Source organism: Triticum urartu, chromosome 7A (assembly GCF_056163025.1).
Source record: "Triticum urartu cultivar PI428250 chromosome 7A, HENAU_Tu73, whole genome shotgun sequence".
NCBI lineage: Eukaryota > Viridiplantae > Streptophyta > Magnoliopsida > Poales > Poaceae > Triticum > Triticum urartu.
In genome coordinates, this window is record NC_141879.1 from 636,707,281 (window position 1) to 636,733,349 (window position 26,069).

Consider the following 26,069-nt stretch of genomic DNA (forward strand, 5'->3'; position numbering starts at 1 on the left):
AAACAGAAGGTGAATCAAGTGCAGAGCTAGATGGCAGTTCCTTACCTCCCCTCGTAGTTGAGGGATAAATCTTGGTTTTTGGATCTCTCAAGTTCTTCATAATGATAAGCAGATATAAATCCCAAGTGACTCAAAGAATAGAGCTATGCTCCCCGGCAACGGCACCAGAAAATAGTCTTGATAACCCACAAGTATAGGGGATCGCAATAGTTTTCGAGGGTAGAGTATTCAACCCAAATTTATTGATTCGACACAAGGGGAGCCAAAGAATATTCTCAAGTATTAGCAACTGAGTTGTCAATTCAACCACACCTGGAAACTTAATATCTGCAGCAAAGTGTTTAGTAGCAAAGTAATATGATAGTAGTGGTAACGGTAGCAAAAGGTAACGGTAGTAATGTTTTTGGTATTTTGTAGTGATTGTAACAATAGCAATGGAAAAGTAAATAAGCGAAGAGCAATATATGGAAAGCTCGTCGGCAATGGATCGGTGATAGCGAATTATGCTGGACGCGGTTCATCATGTAACAGTCATAACCTAGGGTGACACAGAACTAGCTCCAATCCATCAATGTAATGTAGGCATGTATTCTGAATATAGTCATACGTGCTTATGGAAAAGAACTTGCATGACATCTTTTGTCCTACCCTCCCGTGGCAGCGGGGTCCTAGCGGAAACTAAGGGATATTAAGGCCTCCTTTTAATAGAGTACCGGACCAAAGCATTAACACATAGTGAATACATGAACTCCTCAAACTACGGTCATCACCGGTAAGTATTCCGATTATTGTCACTTCGGGGTTAACGGATCATAATACATAATAGGTGACTATTTACTTGCAAGATAGGATCAAGAACTCTCATATATCGATGAAAACAAAATAGGTTCAGATCTGAAATCATGGCACTTGGGCCCTAGTGACAAGCATTAAGCATAGCAAAGTCATAGCAACATCAATCTCAGAACATAGTGGATACTAGGGATCAAACACTAACAAAACTAACTCGATTACATGATAAATCTCATCCAACCCATCACTGTCCAGCAAGCCTACGATGGAATTACTCACGCACGGCGGTGAGAATCATGAAATTGGTGATGGACGAAGGTTGATGATGACGATGGCGACGGATTCCCCTCTCCGGAGCCCCGAACGGACTCCAGATCAGCCCTCCCGAGAGGTTTTAGGGCTTGGCGGTGGCTCCGTATCATAAAACGCGATGAATCCTTCTTCTTTATTTTTTTCTCCTCGAAAGCAAATATATAGAGTTGGAGTTGAGGTCGGAGGAGCTCCAGGGGGCCCACGCGGTAGGGGGGCGCGCCCAGGGGGGCAGGCGCGCCCCCACCCTCGTGGCTAGGGTGTGGGCCCCCTGGTCTTCATCTTTTGCAAGGATTTTTATTATTTCCAAAAGGACGTTCCGTGAAGTTTCAGGTCTTTCCGAGAACTTTTGTGTCTGCACATAAATAACACCATGGCAATTCTGCTGAAAACAACGTCAGTCCGGGTTAGTTCCATTCAAATCATGCAAGTTAGAGTCCAAAACAAGGGCAAAAGTGTTTGGAAAAGTAGATACGACGGAGACGTATCAGGCCTCAGGATAAACTTTGACAAGTCTGCCATGATTGCAAATAACACTCCAGATCACAAGATGCAAATCCTGGCCAACACTTTGGGGTCTACTATTGGCAGTCTTCCTGTTAGTCTGCACAAACCAACGCTACAAGATTTTTCCGCCGTCATCAAGAGAATTGATAGAAGACTTGCTGGATGCTCCAATTTGCTCTCCTATGGGGATAAGCTCACACTCATCAAATCTGTCTTCACAAGCTTACCAATTTTTTTCGTGAGCACTCTCTCTCTGCCTGTTGGCATTGTTAATCAAATCAATAAATTTCTCAGACTGTGCTTTTGGAGAAAATATGGTATGGAGGGATGAGGACCTGCTCTGATTGCCTGTTAGAAAGTGTGTTTACCGAAAACTCAAGGAGGTATTGGTGTTTTGGACATCACAATTCATAGTAAATGCCTCCTGATGAAACATATCCACAAATTCTTAAACCATGCAAACTTGCCTGGGGTGAAACTTATTTGGGAATCCTACTATCCCAATGGTATTCTCACCCCCAGACCAGTAGGCTCCTTTTGGTGGAAAGGGATTATCAAGTTGCTGCCTCTCTTCAAGAACTGGGCTAAAGGAGCAGTTGGCAGAGGCAATTCTATATGCTTCTGGCATGATAATTGGGGCCATAATATTCTTCAACATAAATACCCAGAGCTTCATTCATTTTCACACAGAACAGACCTAACAGTGCATGAATTCCTACAGCTGGATAATCCAATGGAACATTTTCACACCCCTCTCTCCATTCAAGAACTACAACAGTTCCAAGATCTTCAATATATTCTTCAAAATACTCAACTCTCTGATAGTCATGATAGCTGGAGTTACTCCTAGGGATCTCCGTTTTCCTCCATCAAATTCTACAAGTGCTTGACTGAGACTGACCACAACCCTCCCGCAATCTTCAGGAGTATCTGAAAAAATGCAGCTATCCTACATTAAAAATTTTCTTCTGGCTCATCTTGCACGACCGAGTTAACTCCAGGGGTCTTTAAATAGGAAATCCTTTCATCTGCCCTCTTATGATTGTGAGACATGCCATCTCAGTACTGAAGAAACAACCCTGCATCTGTTTTGAGACTGTGATTTTGCTCATGACTGCTAGATCTCTGTTCTCGGGCAGAGAAAAAGAGGCATCTCAATTTTTGATGAAATAGTCTTGCTCTTTGAAGCCTTTCCTTCAAACGTTGCCATGGAAATATTGATCATGGGCTGTTGGCACATCTGGATGTAGCGCAATGGAAAAATTTTCAACACTCAGGCCCCTTCCATTCAGGCATGGAGAAGGGTTCTTAAGGCAGACCTTTTGCTTCTGCAACATCGTATCAAGGACAAGTTTAAACCGCTACTTGTCAATTGGACTGAACAGTTTCTCAATTAGTTGACATGTTGCCTTTCGGGTTCCACAAAACTGGGGTTGACTGAGTGCCGTGTATATTTGTATTTACTTTACTTTATTAATATAATTATACCATAGAACGATCGTTCTACGGTCTTGGTTCAAAAAAACACCTTATCCTATCATTTTCTCAGAGCACAACGCACCGCGCACTGTCAACAGAGCACTCGCTGAGAGATGGCTTGCGCTGGCGATGAGGCTCATCCCCGACCAGATCACGCCAGTGTCGCGGCGGCAGGGGGCGAGGAGGAGGAGGAGGGATCCACGGAGGTGCTGCTTGCGTGGGAGCGGCGGCTACTGCTACCTGTTGGCACCGCCTCTCGCAGTGTCGCTCTTCTTCTCTCCCTCGCAACTCTCGCAACTCAAGGTTTCTCTCAAGGAAACTCACCATAGAAGAACTCAAAGAACACACACACACACACGTATACCAAGAAGCTTTGCCCACGGGCTCTTCTCCTTGGTGAACATATTGGCTACATTTTGTTACTGCCCTCATGGCTCCTTCTATTACTCAATGCAAAGTTTATATACACACGGCTAGCACCTATGACATCTAAACACACGCCACTACTTTGACCCATGCACGCACTAGGCCGCCACCTCTCTCGGCACTTATCCCATGTACGCATGCACTCACACCACAACGGCCACTAACTCACGGCCCGGCTAAGGGCATGTACATCAGTTTAGACGCTTGTGGTCTGCAATGATCCTCCACGTCACCTATAGACAGCGATAAAATCACCTCATACAACAGACCGTTCTTTCTTACTATCTAAAACATCCCAAATTTGTAAATATATTAATTAGTCTACGAAGTTAGATCCCATCCCAACCCCACCGCTCCTACTCTCTACAAACGGGGAGTTGCCGTTTTTTACAGACGCACCCATACAACGCTAGAAAGGCTGTCTTTAGCGAGCGATTTTCAAGCACTGCAGATCGTCGTTAATTCTACCGACGGGCTCTTTCTCTCTCCTCAATTTCTCTACCCCACGTCATCGAAAATCCTAGCTGTAACCCCTTATAGACAGCTGATTGTACATCGTTGTACATGCCCTAACCAGCTAACAAATGATGCATGCATTCAACTAACTAACAAACTAGATAATATCCTAAGTTCCTACATGCAGTACGGCACCGTCACACCACGAAGGCACCATCGGCTTTTTGCCGGACTTACCGCGTCGCACGGCCACTCCAGCATTTCGCCTTGCATGTCTTCGCTGGAATTAGAGGAACATAGCTAGCTACATGCAAATAACAAAATCAAGATTAGAGCTAACACTACCGACAATGATTGTGATCTCCGTGAGGCCCTGGGCGTGAGGGAGACGATGGCAACCCGATGAAGCGGCGACGCTGTCCTCATACACTGGGAGGCATGGTGTGGTGGCGCTCGAGGCATGGAAGGGGGAGAAGCAAAGCCATCACGGATGGGGTGCTGTTCGAGGAGGCAGGGTGTGGAGAGAGAGAGGGAGCAGTGGTAGAGCTGACGCCGATGCCGCCGCGCTTCCTGGAGGTCAACCAGGAGGTGGGCGAGGCCCTGTGGCTCGCAGCTGACCTGCTCGACGATGCGCCAATGGTGAACTTCTCGCAGGAGGGGACGCCATTTTCTTCGAGTGATGCACTGATGGGGAACTGTTCGCCGGGATTCACCCCGAGCATGTCAGTGGCCCAACGCAGACAGCACACAGCAGAGGAGTCGGTTCCACATGAATGCGGGCAGCTGCCGCCGGGTGGGAATTGTGCGCGGGAGGGGTGAGTGGTTTTTGGTGTGCCAGGGCGGTGAGAAGCGGGCATTTCGGACGTGTGACTATTGTGTGCGTGCATGTGTACGAGTGAGTGTTGCATGCGTGTGTGCGGGCGTGTGTTCGTGCGTGCATGTGTATGTGTCAGTGTTGGATGCCTGCATGCGTGTGTGTGTTCGTGCGAGTGTCGTGTGCATGGATGTGTACATGTGAGTATTGCACGCATGCATGTGGGCGTGTTTGTGCGCATGTGTGATGTGTTTGTATTCACCATAGTAGCTCGCGCGTGTGTGCAATTAAAATGGCCGACTCTCCTTAAAATAACGGCAGGCTCTACTTAAAAAAAAGGCCGGCTCAACATATCATCACAAGGCGACATTGTCCGCTGTGGTTAGGGCACGCAGGCTGCCAATCTCAGGTCTCACTACTTCGAATCCCCACCGACCACTAATTTATTACCATTTCTGTCATTCATATACGCGCTGATAGGTGGGCCCTATGGTAATGTGCGCTAATGAACATGGACCATTTGACTTGTCAATTATCATGGCATCAACAAATTATGGAGCTGTACGGTGATCGGTGAGCCAGTGACGGTATGATCACCACAAAATGTATTTCATGAACACAGTACAGACACAAGCTACCGTTTCTTTCTTTCATATACATGCTGACAGGTGGGCCCAACGAAAATGTGCGCTGATGGTGCAACACTAGTTGCACCACGTGGACCGTTTGACTGGTCAATTGATTGTGTCATCAACAAATTACGGAGCTGTATGGTGAGCCAGTTACTGTATGTTACCACATGTATTTTTTTAACACGGTACAGACGCCAACACTCATATATACATGCATACACTCACCCCTAAGAACGCACACACGCACACCCCATACCCTGTGAGCACCTTTGAGAGAGTCACCCGACATATCATCTTGAGATTTTACGAAGTCACCGTAGGCGCCTCGTAGTCGAGGGGAACGTCTCCTCCCATTGAACACGCATCGCCAGAAATACAGAAATTAATCCAGGATAAATGCGAGCACCAGGGCTTCAACCCTGGTGGGCTGGGATACCACTGTCCTCCTAACCATCCAACCACAGATTGGGTCACACCACAAAATGTATATGGTTACCGTAATGAGCTTATTTTGAAGTCGAGTGACCATATCTTGTTGTCGCTTCAGATATGTTGACTGTAAGTGTCATCGACAAAATATGGAGCACACTTCAAATACAATGACCGTCAGTGTCATCGACAAAATACGGAGCGTACGGTGAGCTAGAGACTGTATGATCACCACAAGAATGTATACGGTGATCGAGCATATTCTGAAGTCCAGTGACCGTATAGTGCTTTCGCTTGAAATAGAGTGGGTGTCACACATGAATGTGTCAGGGGCATACCTTTAGAGGCCCGAGAGATATTTTTTGTGCGTACGTGAAAGTGGTGTAGAGAGTGGCAGAGACAAAGAGATATGCCCTTCGTTTCTCTTTCCCGTGACTAAATTTTTAGGAGAATATTTAAATATTCACAATACGGAACAAATATATTTGGATGCACCATGCAATTAACTTTTATGTATAACTTGGTACTATTGTACATGCTTATTTTCTTAGTGGCCGATGGTGTGTGGGGTGTGGTGGGCACATCATTTCTAGTTGTGGTGGGTCGATGTGAGGAATCATAGGTCGGTTCTATTCTGCGCCACATAGGTCAGACCGAGACGCGTTATACGAAGACCCATGGAGGACTCGGCATAAAAGACGAAGCTACCAGAGTCGTGGAGGAATCTATCCCCACTGATGAAGTGCCGACTATGATTTGTAACCCTAGGCCCCGATATGTTATATAAGCCCGAGGGCTAGTTCATTGATAGTATATACACACAGACACAATGGCCGGTATCCATGTGTACTTTGTACACACCCCAATCACAAATATACAGTACCAGGAGTAGGTTTTTTTCTCAATTGCAAGGGCCCGAACTTGGGTTAAACTTTGCCTCTTATTACACTACTAGGGAAAACCTTGTACACAGAATCTTAGCAGCAGCACGGTACAAAAAGAGGCGCTACTGCTAATTAGTAGTAGCGAGGTTAGGAAAAGCGAGCTACTGATGTAAATTTAGCAGTAGCGCGTGATGTATATACCGAGCTGCTACAAAAATCCACCCACAGTACACAACAAACTATGTTTACCAGTAGCGCGGCGTCACGAAGCGCGCTACTGCTAATGCAATAGTAGTAGCGCGATTTTAGTCACGTCATTGCTGCTAATTTGGAAATTGTCCAGACGGTTGGCCTGCTTAGCAGTAGCGCGTGTGAGAAAAGTGCGCTGCTGCTACGCTCTTAGCAGCAGCGCGGTTTTCCTCCAGCGCTACTGCTAAGACGCAGCACCCCACCACCTTTTTCCACCCGTCCTCCCCTCCCCTATCTCCTCTCCTCCCTTTCCCCTACCTCCCACATCCTCCCTCTCTCACTCTTCTTCTTCCTCAATACTTCTCCCCATTACTCTCCCTCTTCTACCTACCTTTCTCTCTCTTCATTACTCCTAGCTAACTACACCACCTCCATTAATGCATCTCCTTTCTTTTTTTCCTCCCCCCTCCACTATTTAAAGTTGTCTCCTCCCAAATTAGCTAGCTAGGTAGATGTAGCATTTAGTTAAGTGACCTATTTGCCCCCTAACTAGATCTATCTTTGTCAAGAAGAGCTTTGTGCACTTTTGATCTCCCTACATCATCATCTCCACCGTGTGTGCTCGATCTCGAGATAGAGGTTATTAAAATTTCATGCTTTTGCAAAATGGAAATATGTGTATGTGTGTGTGATATGATAATTGGGCAATATGATGGAAATTGTGTGTGTGGCATGTGTTGACGCAATTGTGCTTTTGAGTTGCCCATGTTTTGCCGAAATGTCGATTTATTTCCGTTTCGGCGAATTGCGGGCAAACTCTAGATCTATATATTTCCTATTTTTAGGGAAGGTCATGCCAAATTTTTGTATGACTTTGATGCATACACACATTTTTATAATCAATTTGTTTATTATTACCGTGCAGACATTCATGATGGATAGTGGAACGATGGTGGATAGTTGGTTGCGGTCGGCGGTGCAGGACATGAAAGAAAATAACCGGACAGAGGTTTTATGTCTGTTTCGAAAATGCAAAGGAACAGTTTGGCTCGACCCCTATGACGATGGTCGTGTCGAAGCACACCTGCTCATGACTGGTTTCATGGATGGCTATACTCGGTGGATAATTGAAGATGAGGATGACGATGTTGAGGACGCTGACGGGGCATGCAATGACGACACGGGGCAAGACGAAGAGATGACCGAATGGCGGCGGGGAAGAGGCCAGACATGGCAGCGGAGAAGGGGCCGGACATGGCGGAGTAGAAGGGGCCGGGCATGGCAGCGGAGAGAACGTGGACTCCACGCAGCAGAGTTCGTCGGTACTAAGTTCAATCATGCGGGACCCTCAGGTTCAAGCACTGCTTCGCAAGGAGACGAGTACTGAGAGAGCTGCTTCTAGAGAGGAGGCTAAGCTAGAGAAACTGGTGGTAGACTCAAACACTCCATTGTATGATGGTTGCAATCCTGAGGTGACCCGCTTGAGTTTCACGCTCCAACTCCTGAAGATGAAGGCTAAAAACAAATGGACCAACACTAGCCTCGATGAGCATCTCAAGTACCTAAAGGATGTTCTTCCCGCGGGGAATCTATGTCTTACTAATGTTGATGAGGCCAAGAAGATCGTGTGCCCTCTTGATCTGCCGCATGCTAGATACCATGCATGCATCAACGATTGCATAATTTATCAGAAGGAGCACGCGGAAAAAACAAGCTGTCCGGTGTGCAATGCTTCTCGATACAAGAAGACCGGGAAGAAATGTCCCCAGAAAGTTGTATGGTACTTACCGATCACTCCCTGTCTCCAGCGGTATTTCGTAGATCCCAAGGACGCAAAGCTAATGTGCTGGCACGCAGAGAGGAAGAAGCCCGACGATGGAGATGATCCAAAGCTGAGACACGTCAAGGATGGAAGGCAGTGGAGAGCGTGGAACAACTTCTATCGGTATTTCGAATGTGATGCAAGGAACATCGTGCTCGGTGCGTGTACCGATGGCATGAATCCGTTTGGCAACCATAACACCAACCATAGCACATGGCCTGTGTTTGTATGGATGTACAACCTCCCCCCTGGTTTGTGCATGAAGTCGAAGTACATTCACATGAGCATGCTTATTCAAGGGCTGAAACAACCAGGAAATAATATTAATTTGTATCTAGGGCTACTTCAAGAGGAGTTAGACACTTTATGGAAAACACCGGCCAAGACATGGGATGCCAACAAAGGCGAGTATTTCTACATGAGAGCCGCGCTGATCACGATGGTGCACGACCATCTCGGTTACGGATATGTCGCAGGCCAGGTGTGCCGTGGATATTGCGGATGCACACGGTGCATTGATGATACGACGTCTCAGTAGCTAACGTCAAGGAAAGATGGCGGGTCTTGGAAAATCGTGTACATGGGGCATCGAAGATGGCTCGAACAGGATGACCCGTGGAGAAACCGTGAAGATCAATTCAATGGTCACACTGAGCATCGAGGACCTCCACGTAAGCGGAGCAGTGCCGAAATTGATGAGCTGTTGAAAAAATGGAAGGAGTGCCCCGCGCCGGGAAAGACGATGAAAAAGGTGCTGGAGCCGCTGCTGAAGGTATGGAAGACGAGGTCTGTGTTCTGGGACTTGGAGTACTTGCACAAACTCGATACACCTCATTGCCTTGATCAAATGCACATATGTAAGAATGTCCTTGAGAATTTGCCGGATAAGACCAAGATGGGCCGAAGGCAAGAAAAGACTTGCAAGATTTGAATATCAGGGAAGATCTGCACATGCCGCCCCGTAAACAGTCAGACGAGACAGAGATGGAGACAGATGCGTGGGAGAAGAAGGGCAAGAAAATAAAGAAAGAGGATTATTGCCCCCCTTCTTGCTTCACCTTAAGTCAGGCTGAGATCAATCAATTCTTTAAGTGCTTTACCAGAGTCAAAGTTAGTTCCGGTTACTGTGGCAAGGTAACCAGATATCTAGACACGGACAAGAAAAGGTTCAGCGGGATGAAGTCCAATGACTGTCATGTGATGATGACGCAGATGCTACCTGTTGCTCTTAGAGGGATAATGGACAAGCACGTCCATGACACGCTTATTGGTGTCTGCAACTTTTTCGACGTCATCTCTCGAAAGTCGATCAGTCTGAAGCAGCTCTGAAGGCTACATGAAGAGATAGTTGTGATACTGAATGAGCTTGAGATGTACTTCCCGCCCACGTTCTTTGACGTGATGGTGCATATGTGTGTCCATATTGTGGATGACATAATAGACTTGGGGCCGTCATTTCTGCACAACATGATGCTGTTTGAGAGGATGAATGGGATCATCAAAGGATTTGTTCGTAACATGTCCCGTCCATATGGAAGCATCGTCCAGGGCTATCTGACACAAGCGTGCATCTCTTTCTGCGATAATTTTCTATATGGCGCAGACCAGCCGCCTGATGTCAGTTTTGGTTTGCTCGTTAACAAGCACGATGGGAGGCTCAAAGGAGAAGGTCACTCCAACGGTCGCATGGAACTGCACGTGGCATACTCAGATCGACACAGCAACTTTGACATAGCAAACTTGGTAGTGCTACAACACCTAGACGATGTAGATCCTTTCGTGGCACTGCACAAAGAAATTATCGGAAAGAAGTATTGTGACCGGGGGTATGCAGGACGGATACCGAAGTTACTAGAGAGCACAAATCCACTTTCCTGCATTGGTTCAAAGAGCATATCATTGCTAATCCCCCGGAGGAGGGCTCTAAGGACGGATTGCTCATATACTCCTTAGCACATGGCCCCTCGCCCAACCTCCTAACCTATCAGTCATACGATATCAACGGATACACGTTCTACACGGAGGCCAAAGACATGGACAATTATGATCAGAACTCAGGGGTGACGATGGAATGCATGACTGGCAGCGACAACGGTGCAACTGAAAGATTTTATGGAAGGGTCAAGGAGATCTGGGAGCTTGACTACTCTCGACTGCACAACACGATGATGTTTCGTGTCAGATGGGCTAAGAATGTCGAAAGAGAAAACCGGAATTTCACTACCATGACTATACCCGACGCCAAGAGCGCTACCGTGAACACTATTGGAAAAAATGAGCCATGGGTACACGCTAAGCACGTGACACAATGCTTCTTCATTACCGACCCGCGCAATCCCAGCCATGTTGTCATGAGGAGAGGCAAAAGGAACATCATTGGAATGGATGGAGTCGCCAACGAGGAAGACTATGATCAGTATGGCAACCCAATGAGGGAAGATGATGATGATGAAGTATACGTTAAAAGAAGAATCAATACTACATTACCTAAGAAAAATCATACTCCATGGAAAAGGCAAAGTCACAATGAGGGGCTCAATTATTCTTCAATGAACAAGAAGGGAAAGAAGCTGACTCAAAAAGGAAAACGTCAACGATGAGGAACCGTATGTTATCAGTCAAATGATGTAATATATATGTTCCAATTTTGTATGTATACACACTTAGCCATTATTATGCATGGGTCCAATGATGTGATATATATGTTCCTATTTTGTATACATATTTAACCTTCAAATGATGCAATATTTATCGCCTTCAATTCCCACCGTTATCTGCTCTCGGAAAAAAGTGAGAGAAAATAAAGGAAAAGAAAATAGAAGGAAACCAACGGGTGTTATATAGGTATTGGTTATAGCAGCAACGCTTTTTTGAGAAGAGAGCTATAGCTAGTCAAGGTAGCAGTAGAGGTTTCTACACGAAACCACTATAGCTACCTAGAGTAGCTATAGCGCGCTTTGCCTAAGCACGCTACTACTATGCCCACTTAACCTCGAAAATCCCCACTCCTCTCTTCATCCCGCCTCTTAGTAGCTATAGCGCGTTTTGCCTAAATGGCACATGCTCCTTCTGCAGGAGAAGCAACACCAAATTGCAGCCGAAAGCCCTACTTCTCCGATGAGGCCCAAGTGGGACACCCCTCACAACCGGGCCTTGAACAAACTTAAGGGACTCCCTTTGGGCCAGCGGCCGCAATATGGTTGTGTGCACGGTGCTAGAGACGGCGCCACGTGGAAGGTGTTTTACAACGAGGGCCCGGAGGCCAAGAAGCATAAAAAGAACTTTAGTCAGGCGGACATCGACGAGAAGGTGAAGCTTGCGGTCGAGATAAAAGGAGTTGAGGACGCGAAAAAATAGCCGAGGAGAAAAATGAGTTGCTACAGCATGCAGTCAATGCAGCTGTAACTGCCTGTAGAAATGATTTCACTACTAACTTGGTTCCAGCTATCATCAACTGGACGAAGGAAAATCCAGACAAGACAGTACATGATTTCCCATTGCCCACTTTCGTCGGGAGCAACTCCATGAACAACAACACCACCGCACTATCACTTGCTCACGCAACCGGGCCTCCTCTCGCAGTCGCTCCTGCTCATAGCAGCCCGTCCTCAGTCTCTGGCGCGCTAGGTGGGCCTTCGTCTTTGGCTGAGCTCGACGCCCTCAAGGTAATTACATATCGCACCAACATTTAGAATATTCCATTTTTGTTGCCTTTCAGATGTTTTACGCCACAGACATGTGTTTGCAGGCCAAAGAAACCCCGTGCACCATACTCTACTTGATAAAAGGCCAGAAGGTGGACGTGGGAAAGGGGATAATAATGAAATCCTTGCAACCCACGTTCCACAACCACCCGATCCACGCTGGGAACTTCAGAGTTAACTTGTCCAGTGTGAAATCGGGGCACGAGCATTTGCCTCCTCCAGTACAGCCTGTGGGAGAGGACGACGAGACCCCGCCACGTATTGGAAGCTGCAAGGGTTGGGTGCTGCTATGGCCGAAGAATCTTATTCGTTTGGAGCCGGCCGAGAGCACACTAATAACCACACATCAACAACCATGTGCGGAGAACACCACCCCACCTACGCAATTACCAGCTCCTGTAGTGCCGGGTGAGAGCGGCGGGCGACATGATGAAGGGGGTGCAATAGTACTGGCTAATGTAATCGGTCATGTAGAACATATAATGGATGATGATACGGAGGTCGACCCAATGGGTTTCCTTAATACAAACGCGTATGACTGTGACATAGATATGATGAGTCAACCATATGACGAATCAGGCTATCAACATGCTAATGTGGATTTGGATGATCTGCCCGGGCAGGAAGGTCGTAGCAGGGATTGCAAAAAGTCTCTCTTCATGAAATCCTCACAGGACACACCTGAAGATGCTGCCTCAACACAGGCTCAACTAGCCGAGGGTCATACAGTGCTTAGCCCGGGAACACTGGGGCAGGGGTTAAGGAAGGGTCTGGAAGGTGTGCCCAAGAAAAGGAGAGGAAGAGATCGGGGAAGATAGCTGCCTCCAAACAAGCCAGAGCACATAGCAGCCAGATGATGGATTCTGAAGAGCGTGTACCCATGAAAGGTGCGGCCATGTTCCATCTCACGGGCGAGCCGATGCTACCGTGGAAACTGCTGGAGGCACTACCAGGGGATCTCAGGAGACTGCACGACCATGTGCTGTTGACTGAGAAAATCCTACTAGCCTCGAAGGATCCAGGATATCCTACATATGCGGCTCGTGTGCCTGAGGGGAAGTGCTACGTCGACACACGACCCGCGGAGGTGTTCTTCCTGCGGTTTGACCATATCTTTGAGATGTTTCTGACAAGGCGGCTCGATTTTACAATCATACGCCTTTTTGCGCTACATATGAGCTCCATCATGAAGAGAGAAGAAGTCTCACAAATCTGTGTAGCGGATCCGTACTACATGCACGGGTCTTTCTTGAGTCTCGGTGACTTTGAGTGTGAAACTCCTAGGACTACCTCCAAAACTTCATGGTACAGAATAAGGACCAGGAAATTGTCCTCCTGCCTTATCATCCAAAGTAAGTCAGTTCCGGACAACCCTTTCGTACATTTCAATCATTCCTTGTCACTCATATGGAGAATAATTTGAGGTGTCTTTTCCCCGCAGCAACAGGCGCGCCATCCTTATCGTTCTTTACCCGCTAGTCTCCCACGCCGTGTATTTTGATCCTTCCAGAGACTACGAGAAGAAGGACTACACCCACATAATGAATATTCTAGATGATGCTCTCCAAGGCTTCAGTATTAGAGGTGGCCACATGCAGATCAGGAAACAAAGTAACAAGAAGATGGGTTTTGCGCATAAAACTATATTCTGCTGCATCCTTGTCCCAAAACCAAGCAAGAAGGATGGATTCTACATCCTCCATCTCATGATTGAGTTCAACACGGATCACCAAAAGCTTTGCATGACAAGCAGAAATGATGATCATATCCACAAGTGGCTAGAATCTCATGGAGAAGCGGATTATAAACTTAGAGATGACTTCTTTCGCATCCAAAGGGACATTGCGACGATCATCATGAAAGAAGTCGTCGATGAGAAGGGGATGTTCCACCACAGCCCTATATCGCGAGCGAACGTCCGAACTCGCATAGGCATGCAACGTCGAGACCTCACACCGTTCAAGAAGCTAGGGTCCATCCTCGGTGATAAGGAAGGATGGAACTTCTAGTGATTTATGATACCGATGATGATGATATGTGTTGGTTGAACTTGTATACTTTCTGTATGAAACTTTGTGATGTCCACGGTCCATGCCGAACTTTCGTAATGCTACTTTGTTTGTTTGGGTACGATGACCTGCGTACCTCTAGTTAATTAGTTTGCGTACTGTATGTTGCATCTAGTTGTTAATTAACCCTTTCTTTTTCATGTTTCTCTAATATATTTTGTTGCATATGATTGTACATCCTCTTGATGAACATGCATCTCTAACAGGTACCTAGTTTCTTGATGGCGAGATGGCGGTGCTATGTCGTGTACAAAGGGAAGGTTCCGGGGGTGTACAACGAGTTGCCTGAGTGTCAGGCGCAAGTGAATGGGCACTACAAGAAATATGTCAACTTGTGACCACCACTATTGGTCACTGAGTGGTCACAAATTTCCATTTGTGACCTTTTTGTGACCAAAAACATAAGGTCAAAAGCTGGCCGTCATAAACTGACTATAGCGACCTTTCTTCTGGAATGGTTGTAGACGTTTATGACCAAAATACGTCTACTGTGGCGTTTTGGTCACTAGCAACCTCCCCAGGCCACGTAGGCATCTAGCGTGGCAAGCTGATGTGGCACAAGATTCGGCCCGGTCCAATTCGGTTTTCTACATGGGCTTAGCCCAACAATTCGGCCTTTTTACTATATATTTTTTCTATGAATTTTGTCTAGCTACATGGGCCTGGCCCAACAATTTGGCCTTTTTTATATTTTGGGCCATGGCCTTTTTAGTTTTTCAGTATATATTTTTCAATCTGGTCCCACAAGTCAGATGGGTCCCACTTGTCATAATCTCCTATATTGGTCCCACATGTAAAAAATGTGAGCATTGTTCACAAATGGGCCCACTAATCAGGTTTCCATTTCACACGTCTTCAAATCACACAAATAATCAATATTTTAAATAGAACAAAAAAAATGTAGAATTTCTTAGGCCTAGAGCTACTGTACATAGTCTATTACAATCTGTGCATAGTCTATTACAACCCAGATATGCCTACTATTACAGTACTATAATATTTACAGTTTATTACAGTCAAACAGAACAAATCTTTGCTGCTAGGGCTACACGCCGCTTCGAACTTGAAATTTCCTAGGCCTGGAGCTCCTGTAAAAGGGTGAACACAAAGGCATTAGAGTACCATATTCATTCCTGGAGTAGATATTCAAACCTCCAGGTTTAGTGTATAGACAATCTAGAAAATATATATTTAATAAAATTTCATAGAAATGCAGATGTCTATAATGTAATGAAGATGGAATCACAACAACTGATGTATACATGAGAAGCAGCAACTAAAAGAATTCTACAATCTTTCATAGCAAGATATTGTATATTACTATACTATGATGTATTGTATATTACTGTACTTCAGATGTATTGCCACACCAAATTCTACAAGACGTCTGAAGTACAGTAATATACAATACATCATAGCAAGCTGATTGGACGAGTTTAGTTTAAACAACCCACTAAACAATTTAGCAATAAGAGCATACAACTACAGCAAAACACAGCATAATTCAGTTCTAATATGCACAACTAAAACAACTCCAATTTTGGTTTTAATATGTATACAGCACGCATCATTGACCACAGAGCATACGGCCACAGCAAAACAAGGGAGCAATTCAGGGAAAGGAATACTACCGTTGCTTGAGACATGTGCTACTCGCTCGAAAGTAATCAGTAACCAACGAGTCAATAAAAGTGTGCAAGTAGGCCACTCTACCCAGTGAGATTAATACACTACAGAATCTATCTAAGACAAGACCACCACCGACATTAAACTGTACTATATTTCTGGACAACAAACTAAATAGACGGCTGCTCTCAAACCATACATCCAAACGAAGCAAACGAGTACTCTACGGAAACCTTAGAGCATGCTTTACAACTCATATGTAGAGGCCAACTTGAAATTATGAGCATAACAAACTCGTTTTTCAGTTAGAAGCTCGCTGCCCAAAACTGTCAGGTAGTGCAGTTTTTTAACTGAACCAAATTTAGTTTACGGAACGGCCAGAGAAATCCAATTCTACAGGAGACATGATCATATTCCTAATCATCATGCATTTGCCGTGCAGATCAACCAATTCTTCTTGAAAAATGAAAATTACAGCAGTGATTCTGAAATGGCATTTACCTTCCATATCATCAGATTAATATCAAACTGCCTCCCGTTGTACACCGATTGTGGCGTGATAGCCGCGCCGATGGCTATCTTGTTGGTCGTCTGGACAAACCCACTACAGTTGTGGTTATAGCACCCCGTCTCTTGGTACGCATCGGTCTGCTAAATGCACGTTTAGTTAAACTGAATCTGGGGCAATGAGACCAGGTAAAAGGCGAACATTTTGTTTGTGCAAACAATACTTACTGTCCAGTAAGTGAAGAACCTAGCATTACTATCTCCATACAGCTCCGGTCTTACCTGAAAATGAAGTGACAAGGATTTCATTCATGTTCTTTCTGCACATAGTACAATGATGTTAAGAGTAGTAGACTCCAAGGAAAATTGGAGAGGCTGACTTTCAGATCTACCTGGAGCCTAAAGGTGAAAACAGAGCTATGTTAAGAGCAGTAGACTCCAAGGTTAAAAGCAGTAGACAGCATAATACTACAGTAGTAATCCACCACCGAGAACATGAATGATATGGGTAAGCTTCTGTAAGTTCAACCTTAATGTTTCTGCTCCAGAAGAAAAAGTGCAGAAATATGAGATACAATGACATATAATTAAAATAACAAGATTCCACCACAAAGATTCAGAAGCTCCGCATCACAAAGCAGAGCGCCATTCTAGCGAGAAAGCTAAACAGAGAAACATATCCAGGGAAATAATTAAAACAAGCAGGACAACTCTTACATCATTTTCTTTCAACAGTTTCGACACCATATATTGAGATCCAAGATGCTTAAAACACCACAGGTATGATGGTAGGTACATTCAACAAAGATGGAACACAAGCAAATGGCAGCAGGCAGTCACTCTGATCGTACAAACTAGATGACTAACAGCATGGACATTAACTGAATTTTAGTTCTTCCACGCATGGACATTGTATCCATACACTCTGCCCAGCGTCTCTGCAGCTACACCTGACACGGACATTATAACAGCCCTAAGCAACGCAACGAAATCAAGATCCCATCTGACGGACCAATGCTCATTTTATCTATCGAATCGATTGCAGACTTGCAGCGATAGCTAGCAATGTTGTATTTTACCTGTATCGCTTGGAGCAGAGGAGGGAGGAGAAGATGGCACGGAGCCTGGTGACGGCGTGGCTCTTGGTGGGGTGGCGGATGATGCACTGGTCGAGGGCGGTGGTGACGGAGCGCGCCTCCGGGGCTCTGGCGAGCACATCGTCGATGGCCTTGTGCACGCGGAGGTAGTGGAAGAGGGCGTGACCATGGACGCCCAGCAGGCGGTCGGAGGGCAGGAAGCGGGAGAGGTAGTCGATGGACTTGTCCCAGGAGCCCGCGTCCACCAGCTCGGCTAGGTCCGTCTGGGTCACCAACCTGCGCGCGCGTGTGCGTTGCCCGGATCAAGAGATGCATTCGCAGAGGTAGGTTTGAAGGGGGGAGGGGGAGACACGACTGCGTGCTTACACATCCATGGTGCGGTTGAAGTTGTGGTGCCCGAGGAAGGAGATGAGCCGCCGCTGCCGGAAGCGCCAAGGCCAGGATGTAGTCGTCCCTGTCGACGAGGATGGAGCGCTCGGGCGTGGCGGATCCGGCCCCATTCCCATCGGCGAAGTCGAATCTCCCGACGGCGGCCTCGGCGGAGCAGGGAACCGGGGCGAGGGAGGAGGAGGGAGGTGGTGGCGGTGATCTGGAAGGGGAGGGGAGCAGGGAGCCGGGGCGAGGAGGGAGGGAGGAGGATTGGATCTGGCATCGGGAGAGGGGTTCCGGTTGAGGATGGATCGATGGATGTGGGATCTTGCCGGAGGGGAAGGAGGGAGGAGCAGAGCACGGCGATCTTGCCAAGGGGAAGGAGGGAGGAGTAGAGCACGGCGATCTTGCCAGAGGGGAAGGAGGGAGGGGAAGGATGGATCTGCGAGGGGAGGGGCGGGTGGCGGCGAGGGGAGGGGCGGGTGGCGGCGAGGGGAGGGATCTGCGAGCGCTAGGGTTAGCTGAGAGAGCGGAGGGGTGGATGGACGGACAGATGGATGGATGGATGGACAGATGTTTGCCATGTCACTGATCCATGCCACAGCTGGTTCCACCAATCAGAATTAAGCATTTTTTGTTTTTTCTCTTATAGTTTGTACCCTCTTATTCAGGCAAACATTTAACCTCTTATAGTTAGTTCAAATAAACCAATATTTTGTACATGTGTGTATTTAGGCATGACAAACAATGTTGATTTGGGAGGTTTTCATTTTCTTTGCTCAAAAGAACCATTTTTCATTTTCTGAGTGACCAAAATGTGTTTTTTTGTGAAGGACCTACCATATGTATCTTGCAAAATTGTACCAAATCATTTTTCTAAAATACTAGGCCATATTTATTGCACATTTGACCAAATGGTTGGGTGTAAAAAGTTTTTATCCACCTCTGGTGAAAAAGACAAATTCCCACCGATTTAGCTGGAAGCGGGTCAAATTTGAACTGTAGCTGCCTCGTAGTTTGCTCTTTATTTTTTTCCAAAAATCATTTCTAGGTACATAAGTATCTATTTAATCAGAGAAACACGAAAAGTTTTCCAAGATTCAACCACTAGCTAGGAACGGTCATTCCCGCCGTTTTGACCACATTTTGAAACGGGCATAAAAAATTTAAAAAAAATCAAAAAATTGGGAAACCTTCGCATTGTGTCATTATATGTGGCCAAGTTCCCAGGAAAAATAATAAACTTGTAATACGACAATTATTTTAAAAAAATGTTCTCAGAAACGAGCTATCACGTGTGGAGATCAATGGCTTTCAAGCCAAATGATCAATCTTATGGCCACATTCATGGCATAGTTTGTTCAAATGATCTCATATTGTGCACAAAGGTGCATATTGGAATTCCAAACAATGTTGCCTAAGGGAGTTTTCATTTTCTTTGCACGGAAAAACCATTTTCCATTTTTTGAGTGCCAAAAAGGAGGGTTTTTTGTGAAGGACCTCCCAAATAATTGTTGCAAAATTGGACCAAATCATTTTTCTAAAATACTAGGACATATGCAATGCATAATTGACCAAATGGTTGGGTGTAAATAGTTTTTATCCACCTCTGGTGAAAAAGACAAATTCCCGCCGATTCAGTTGGAAGCAGGTCAAATTTGAACTGTAGCTGCCTCGTAGTTTGCTCTTTATTTTTTCCAAAAATCATTTATAGGTACATAAGTATCTATTTAATCAGAGAAACACCAAAAAAAAAATCCAAGATTCAACCACTAGCTAGGAATGGTCATTCCCGCCGTTTTGACCGCATTTTGAAACGGGCATAAAAAAATCAAAAAAAATCAAAAAATTGGGAAACCTTCGCATTGTGTCATTATATGTGGCCAAGTTCCCAGGAAAAATAATAAACTTGTAATACGGCTATTATTTTAAAAAAGTGTTCTCAGAAACGAGCTATCATGTGTGGAGATCAATGGCTTTCAAGCCAAATAATCAATCTTATGGCCACATTCTTGGCATAGTTTGTTCAAATGATCTCATATTGTGCACAAGGGTGCATATTGGAAGTCCAAACAATGTTTCCTAAGGGAGTTTTCATTTTCGTTGCACGGAAAAACCATTTCCATTTTCCGAGTGCCCGAAGTGAGTTTTTTGTGAAGGACCTACCATATATTTGTTGCAAAATTGGACCAAATCAATTTTCTAAAATACTAGGCCATATTTAATGCACAATTGACAAAATTTTTGGGTGTCAAAAGTTTTGATACACCTCTGGTGAAAAGGACAAATTCCCGCCGGTTCAGCTGGAAGCGGGTCAAATTTGAACTGCAGCTGCCTCATAGTTTACTATTTATTTTTTCCAAAAATCATTTCTAGTTACATAAGTACCTATTTAATTATAAATACATGGTTTGGTGGCGATACGTCGAGGTTTGGGCGGTGGCCGAGGCCCCCAACTCTAGAGCGCGTAAACTCGCATGCCCGTCACGTGGTCACCGCGTGACCGTAATGTTGCCATGTGTTCTGGGCGGCCTAGGCATGTCTAGTGGGTTGGCCACTCCCCAGGTTGGTGCTAGGAATAAAATTACAACAAAATATTCTCACGAGGAGACCGATCGATGCTCAAACATGAATTAGCAGCCAAGTGTTTGATTAGCGGTACGGGAAATGCACATGGCCAATGGGCGTGAGTTTTGGCTGAGGATGATCATCTACTAAGGAGAATGTCTTCATAAATTTTTAGCTCAAAAGGAGGATCCTAGGTGGTACTTGCTTTGCAAAGTACCATGCTGGACAAAAATATGAATGTTGAAGCTGGGCTCAAAATAATGAATGGAGTGAGCTGAAATTTTGTGGAGGATGGTTATTTGGGCATAGGAAAGCATTGTAGAAAATTGATACCATTTGGACATGCCAAAGTAGTACTTCCTTCACAATGCTCTTCTATGGACAGAAACTTGGGAAAACTAGTGAGAGAGATTGGATGAATGAAATGAGCTCAAAATTGGTGTAGGTAAGTTACTTAGGTATGGTCATGCTTTGGTAAATTTTCAGATCATTTGGGTAAGCCTAGCTAGTACTTACTTCACAAAGCTTCTCTCGAGGTAGAAACTTTGAAAATTTCCCAAGAAAGATTTACTAGGAAAATTGAGCTGAATATTATCATGTGGCAATGATTTGGGTATGGAAGAGTGCCCGAAAAGTTTTAGGGTAATAGGAGGGGTCTATATAACACTTGCTTTGCAACGTGTCAATTTGGCCATAAAATATAAATTGAACCTGGGCTCACATAGATGATTTGACTGAGCTGCAATTTGGAGGAGGTTGATAATTTGGGCATATGAAGGAACTGTATAAATTTCATGTCATTTAGAGATATAAAAAAGGTACTTCCTTCACAATGCTTCTAGGTGGACAAAAACTTTGGAAATTTGCCGAGGAAGATTTGCTAGGAAAATGGAGCTGAATTTTGTCATGCGGTAATAATTTGGATAGGAAAGAGTGCCCAAAAATTCCAAGGGCAATCAAGAATATATAAATAGCACTTCCTTCATAAAGTGTTGTTGTGAACAAAATAGGAAAATGAATATTGTTGAATTAGTTTTGAACTAGGCAAGGAAGTATTTTTACATATTTGATGAAGATATGCCCCAAAGAATTTATGAGATTTTTTTGGGAATTTTGGGAATGATAGAAGTATAGGTTGCTTCACAACCTAGGGCAAAAACTGCCACATGGACATGACACACAGGCAAAACTGATGAGATGGCGCCTAGTCATCACAACCCACCACAATCTACAAGGCTATGACCATCTATATTGGTCATTAACAACTAGAAATAAGGCAGCGGACTAGCACTTTTTGCTTTGTGACCATTTCGTGTAAGGAAATTACGACCTTTCTGACCAAAATGGTCGCAATGGTTTAGGGTTTGGAGCCCCCTGAATAGCTTTTGACCAATTGGTCTAAAATGGTCATAAATTTATGACCAATTCTTCGAGGGTCACTGATAGAAGGTCATAAGTTGACATATTTCTTGTAGTGGGGGTATCGAGTGCCAGCCATAAAGGCTTCAAAAGCAGACAAAAAGGAGAAGCTAGTTACTTGAGGTTCACGCTAGCGCGAAAGAGGACACGTAACCGCCGCCTCATGTACTACATAGTTCCGCTCTCACTCATAGTGATAGCTCTTCTCGCGTATACCATTGTTTAAATGGATGACGTTGTAGTTGCAAGTATTCGAGACTTGCATGTATCGCTATTTTCGAGATGATGACGAGATACCACTTTGTATTGGATGATGATTATGATGAGATTATTTGTATGTATATGCTATGATTACATTTGTGGTCTCGCAACCATTTGTATGTGTATCATGATGACATTTGTATCTACTAAAGATTCTTGTATAAAGCATGTTCAAATACAAAACAAATATGCAGAAAAAAAAACAAAGACTACTAAAATTAGCACTAGTGAGTGGAGTAAAGTTAGCAGCAGCGCCACAGTAGTAGTAGCGCGTCCCGGCAAAGCACGCTAGAGCTATTAGCAGTAGTGAGCTTCCAAGAAGCGCGCTGCTGCTACACTTGTATAGCAGTAGCGTGGGTGTGCACGTGCTACTGCTACGGGTTAGCTGTAGCGCCTTATTAGTAGCGTCGGTTCCCGCGCTACTGATATACCTAGAACCAGCGCTGCTGCTAGCCTTTTCCCTAGTAGTGTTACCATCGATCCTAACCGCCAGGGATATCGTACCGAATGATTTGATGGAATCATATCCGCTAACTAGTAAGAGAGAGGTGGGGGGGGGCAATGTGTGCGAAATAGGCCTAAAGATAGTGTGCATGCGGGAGACACGTAGGTAGATATGTGCATATAGCGGGCCAACATAGATCGTGCGTGTGTATATATGCATGTGAGAGAAATAGTGTTTTACAACTAAGATTAGTGAAAAGAGTCGTAGATAGTAGTAATAGAGAGAGAGGGAGATCTATAGAGAGTGTGTGCCGAGACACCACGGGAGAGAGTGTGAGCATGTGTGAGAAAGAAATGCCGATGTATATAAAGTGTGTGCACTTATGCGTCAGATAGAGAGATACATAGCCCGTGTGTGAGGAGGGGCCGAAGCATAGTGCATCTACGCGTAAAAGGCGGTTCTATGCATTAAATTAAAATATACATTGCATTAATTTTTTTGTATGTGATCATGAATTTTGCAGTTTGCATATGAATGAACATTGGTCTATCAAACACCCATACTCTATTGAATTCGAGCATGTGTACGTGTTTATTTCACATTATTGATCCATGGAGTGAGAGTGGTTTGAAATCCAGACAATGCATGACTTTTGCAATTCATATATAAACATGTCTGTGTTGTCAGTGTCAAGCAATTTATACATTTGTCACATACATTGACGCATTCCAAATTGCTAGTTACGAAATAGAATACATGTTGCATTCAACATAAAAGTGGTTTTGATGATTCGAATTCATAGGAAGTGCATTCAACTATTTGAATTCGAGATAATTAAATTAGATCTAAAAGGGGGCATCAATCTTTGTTGCGCATTTGAACATGCTATATATTCATATGCATGTCTAATAATTTTTTTTGCAACCAAGGAGATTATATCTGGAACCATGCATGAATTGAGCTAAACTGCATTTTTTCATATATACTCGTGTACAATGTAGATTCAAATGTACCCTCTCCATTCCAAAATAATCGTAGTTTTAAGATTTTCAAGAGTCAAGATTTTTGAAGTCTGACAAATCCTGAAAGTTCAGTTCAAGAGAACTATAAACGGTAATGCTTGTGCTCCCAAATATTGAACAAAGCGCCAAATAAGCCTCTGGTCGCCCGAAACCGCGCGCGACCAATGTTTGGTGGTGGGAAATTACTGTCCTGACTCTAACCCGTGTAGCCTATCGGCCCGATGTCCAAAGGTCTAAATCGGGGTAGGTTTGTAACTTCACCAAGATGCCAGTAAACCGCCTCCGAGAAGCATTCATACACCATGGGTGCCTAAACACCCAAGCGCTCGGCCGAAATTTATCCCGCCCACTATTTGGTACACCTGAGATTACCGTCCTACCCTTGACACTACAAAAAAAGACACATCCGTGACATTTTGGGCCAAACAATTTTTTTTTCTGTCATACATATGACACTTCTATGACAATAATTGTGACAAAACCCGGTATCATCATAGATGTGGTGGGTTCCTACTTCTATGACAAAAAATCATGACAGAAAATGGGCTTTTCGTCCTGGGCGGGCCGGTGACGCAGCTGCATGACATTCTTTGGGCCGTCCATGATGGAAAAAACCATGATAGAAGCGAGGGCGAGGAAAATTTCGGGGAGTTCCCGGTTACGGTGGGAGGTCGGGGGCCGAGCGATGGTCGTTTCTCTCGTACATGTACGCGCGTGTGTGCGAGGCGTTGGCTCTAACTGAACCCGAGCGAGGCGTTGGGCTCGAACTGAACCCGAGCGATTGCACTGCAGGCTACGCACTACTGAACCCGAGCGATCGATCGATGGCTGTTAACTGAACCCGATCGAGCGATTCCTTCGCTACTACTGCTAACTGAAGCCGATCGATGCTGCCTCTGTGATGAACAGTGAGTGTTGCGGAGGGGGTTTGGATGAACAGTTCCCGGTGGGGGTGGATGAGCAGGACCCCGTGGTGTTGCCTCTGGATGAACAGGACCCCGATTGATCGAGCCGGTTGGGGCTGGATGAACAAGACCCCGTGGAGGGCTGGATGAACAGGACCACCCCATGGAGGGCAGGATGAATAGTAGACGGTGGAGGGCAGGATGAATAGTAGCCCGTGGAGGGGTGGTTGAACAGGAGCCCGTGGGGAGGGCTGGTTGAACAGTAGCCGGTGGAGTAGCGCGCGGTGGAGGCTGGATGAATAGGAGCCCGTGGATGAACAGTCGCAGGTGGAGGCTGGAGGAGGTCGACGGTGGATGAACAGTAGCTCGTGGAGGCTGGAGGGGGTCGACGGTGGAGATGAACAGTATCCCGTGGAGTCCCGTTTTGCGGTACGCCACACCCCTCCCAATGAACAGGACCCCCGTTTTAACCGTAGCGCTCCAACACAAGTCCGTTTCATCTGTTTTGCGGTATGCCACACCCCTCCCGATCAACAGGACCCCCGTTTCGACCGTAGGAGGTCCGTTTCCTCCGTTTTGTGGTACGCCAGACCCCTCCCGATCAACAGGATCCCGTTTCGAACGTGGCCGGTCGAACACAAGGCCGTTTCCTCCGTTCTGCGGTACGCCATGCCTTGTTTCCATCGCCTGTTCTGTCCAAGCCCTCCCGATGAACACGACGCATTCCGTTGCCTCCCCATGAACACGCATTCCGTTGCCTCCCCATGAACACGACGACGACGCTGTTTCTCCGTTCCGACCCAGCCATGTACACGAGCCCTGGCCGTACGTATGCGCGAGTAGGCGTTCGAGACCCCGCCCGTATGTACACATACGTGGCCGTATTTTCTTTCTTGCACCCTGGCCGCTGTACGTACGTGTACATGCTATGTGCACGCCTCTACTACGACACGTGCGCGCCTCTACATCGACAAGTATATATGTATGTACACGTTCGCGACCAGAATGACAACGCTACGTACACTTCGACCAGGTGGATCCCGACTGTCAGTCACTTCCTTGCTTGCGAAGATGTAGCTGGTGGGTCCCAGTAGTCAGGGGGTGAATTATTTTTTTGCCCGGACGCACTTCCTTGCATGCGAAGATGTAGCTGGTGGGTCCCAGCAGTCAGGGGGAAACACTTTTTTCGCGAAATACAGTGGCCCGTACGGTGGGTCCCAGCTGTTAGGTGGAGGAATCATTATTTTCTGTGTAATAAGGAGGCACTTCCTTGCTGCGGCCGTGAACCCAGCTGTCAGCCTCTCCATGTACAGTCCATGTCTGATGGAAGTCCTTCCT

The 26,069-nt window shown here is 45.6% G+C and overlaps 1 protein-coding gene across 1 annotated transcript; it reads right to left on the minus strand.

Annotated features, from left to right (window-relative positions):
• Positions 1-16,950: 16,950 nt before the first annotated feature.
• LOC147960926 (uncharacterized) lies at positions 16,951-18,242 on the minus strand. Its single transcript, XM_087535820.1, has 3 exons — positions 18,109-18,242; positions 17,725-18,018; positions 16,951-17,044 (listed from the first exon to the last, which is right to left on the minus strand). The coding sequence occupies exons 1-3, from the start codon at positions 18,240-18,242 to the stop codon at positions 16,951-16,953; spliced, it is 522 nt and encodes a 173-aa protein (XP_087391946.1).
• Between the last annotated feature and the right edge of the window lie 7,827 nt (positions 18,243-26,069).

Coding starts and splice junctions, on each gene's coding strand:
- LOC147960926 (XM_087535820.1), bottom strand. CDS start 18,242: ATGGGGCCGGATCCGCCACGCCCGAGCGCTCCATCCTCGTCGACAGGG. Junction 18,019..18,108: donor TTCAACCGCACCATGGATGT/GTAAGCACGCAG, acceptor ACGCGCGCGCAG/GTTGGTGACCCAGACGGACC. Junction 17,045..17,724: donor CTCTGCTCCAAGCGATACAG/GTAAAATACAAC, acceptor TTTCACCTTTAG/GCTCCAGGTAGATCTGAAAG.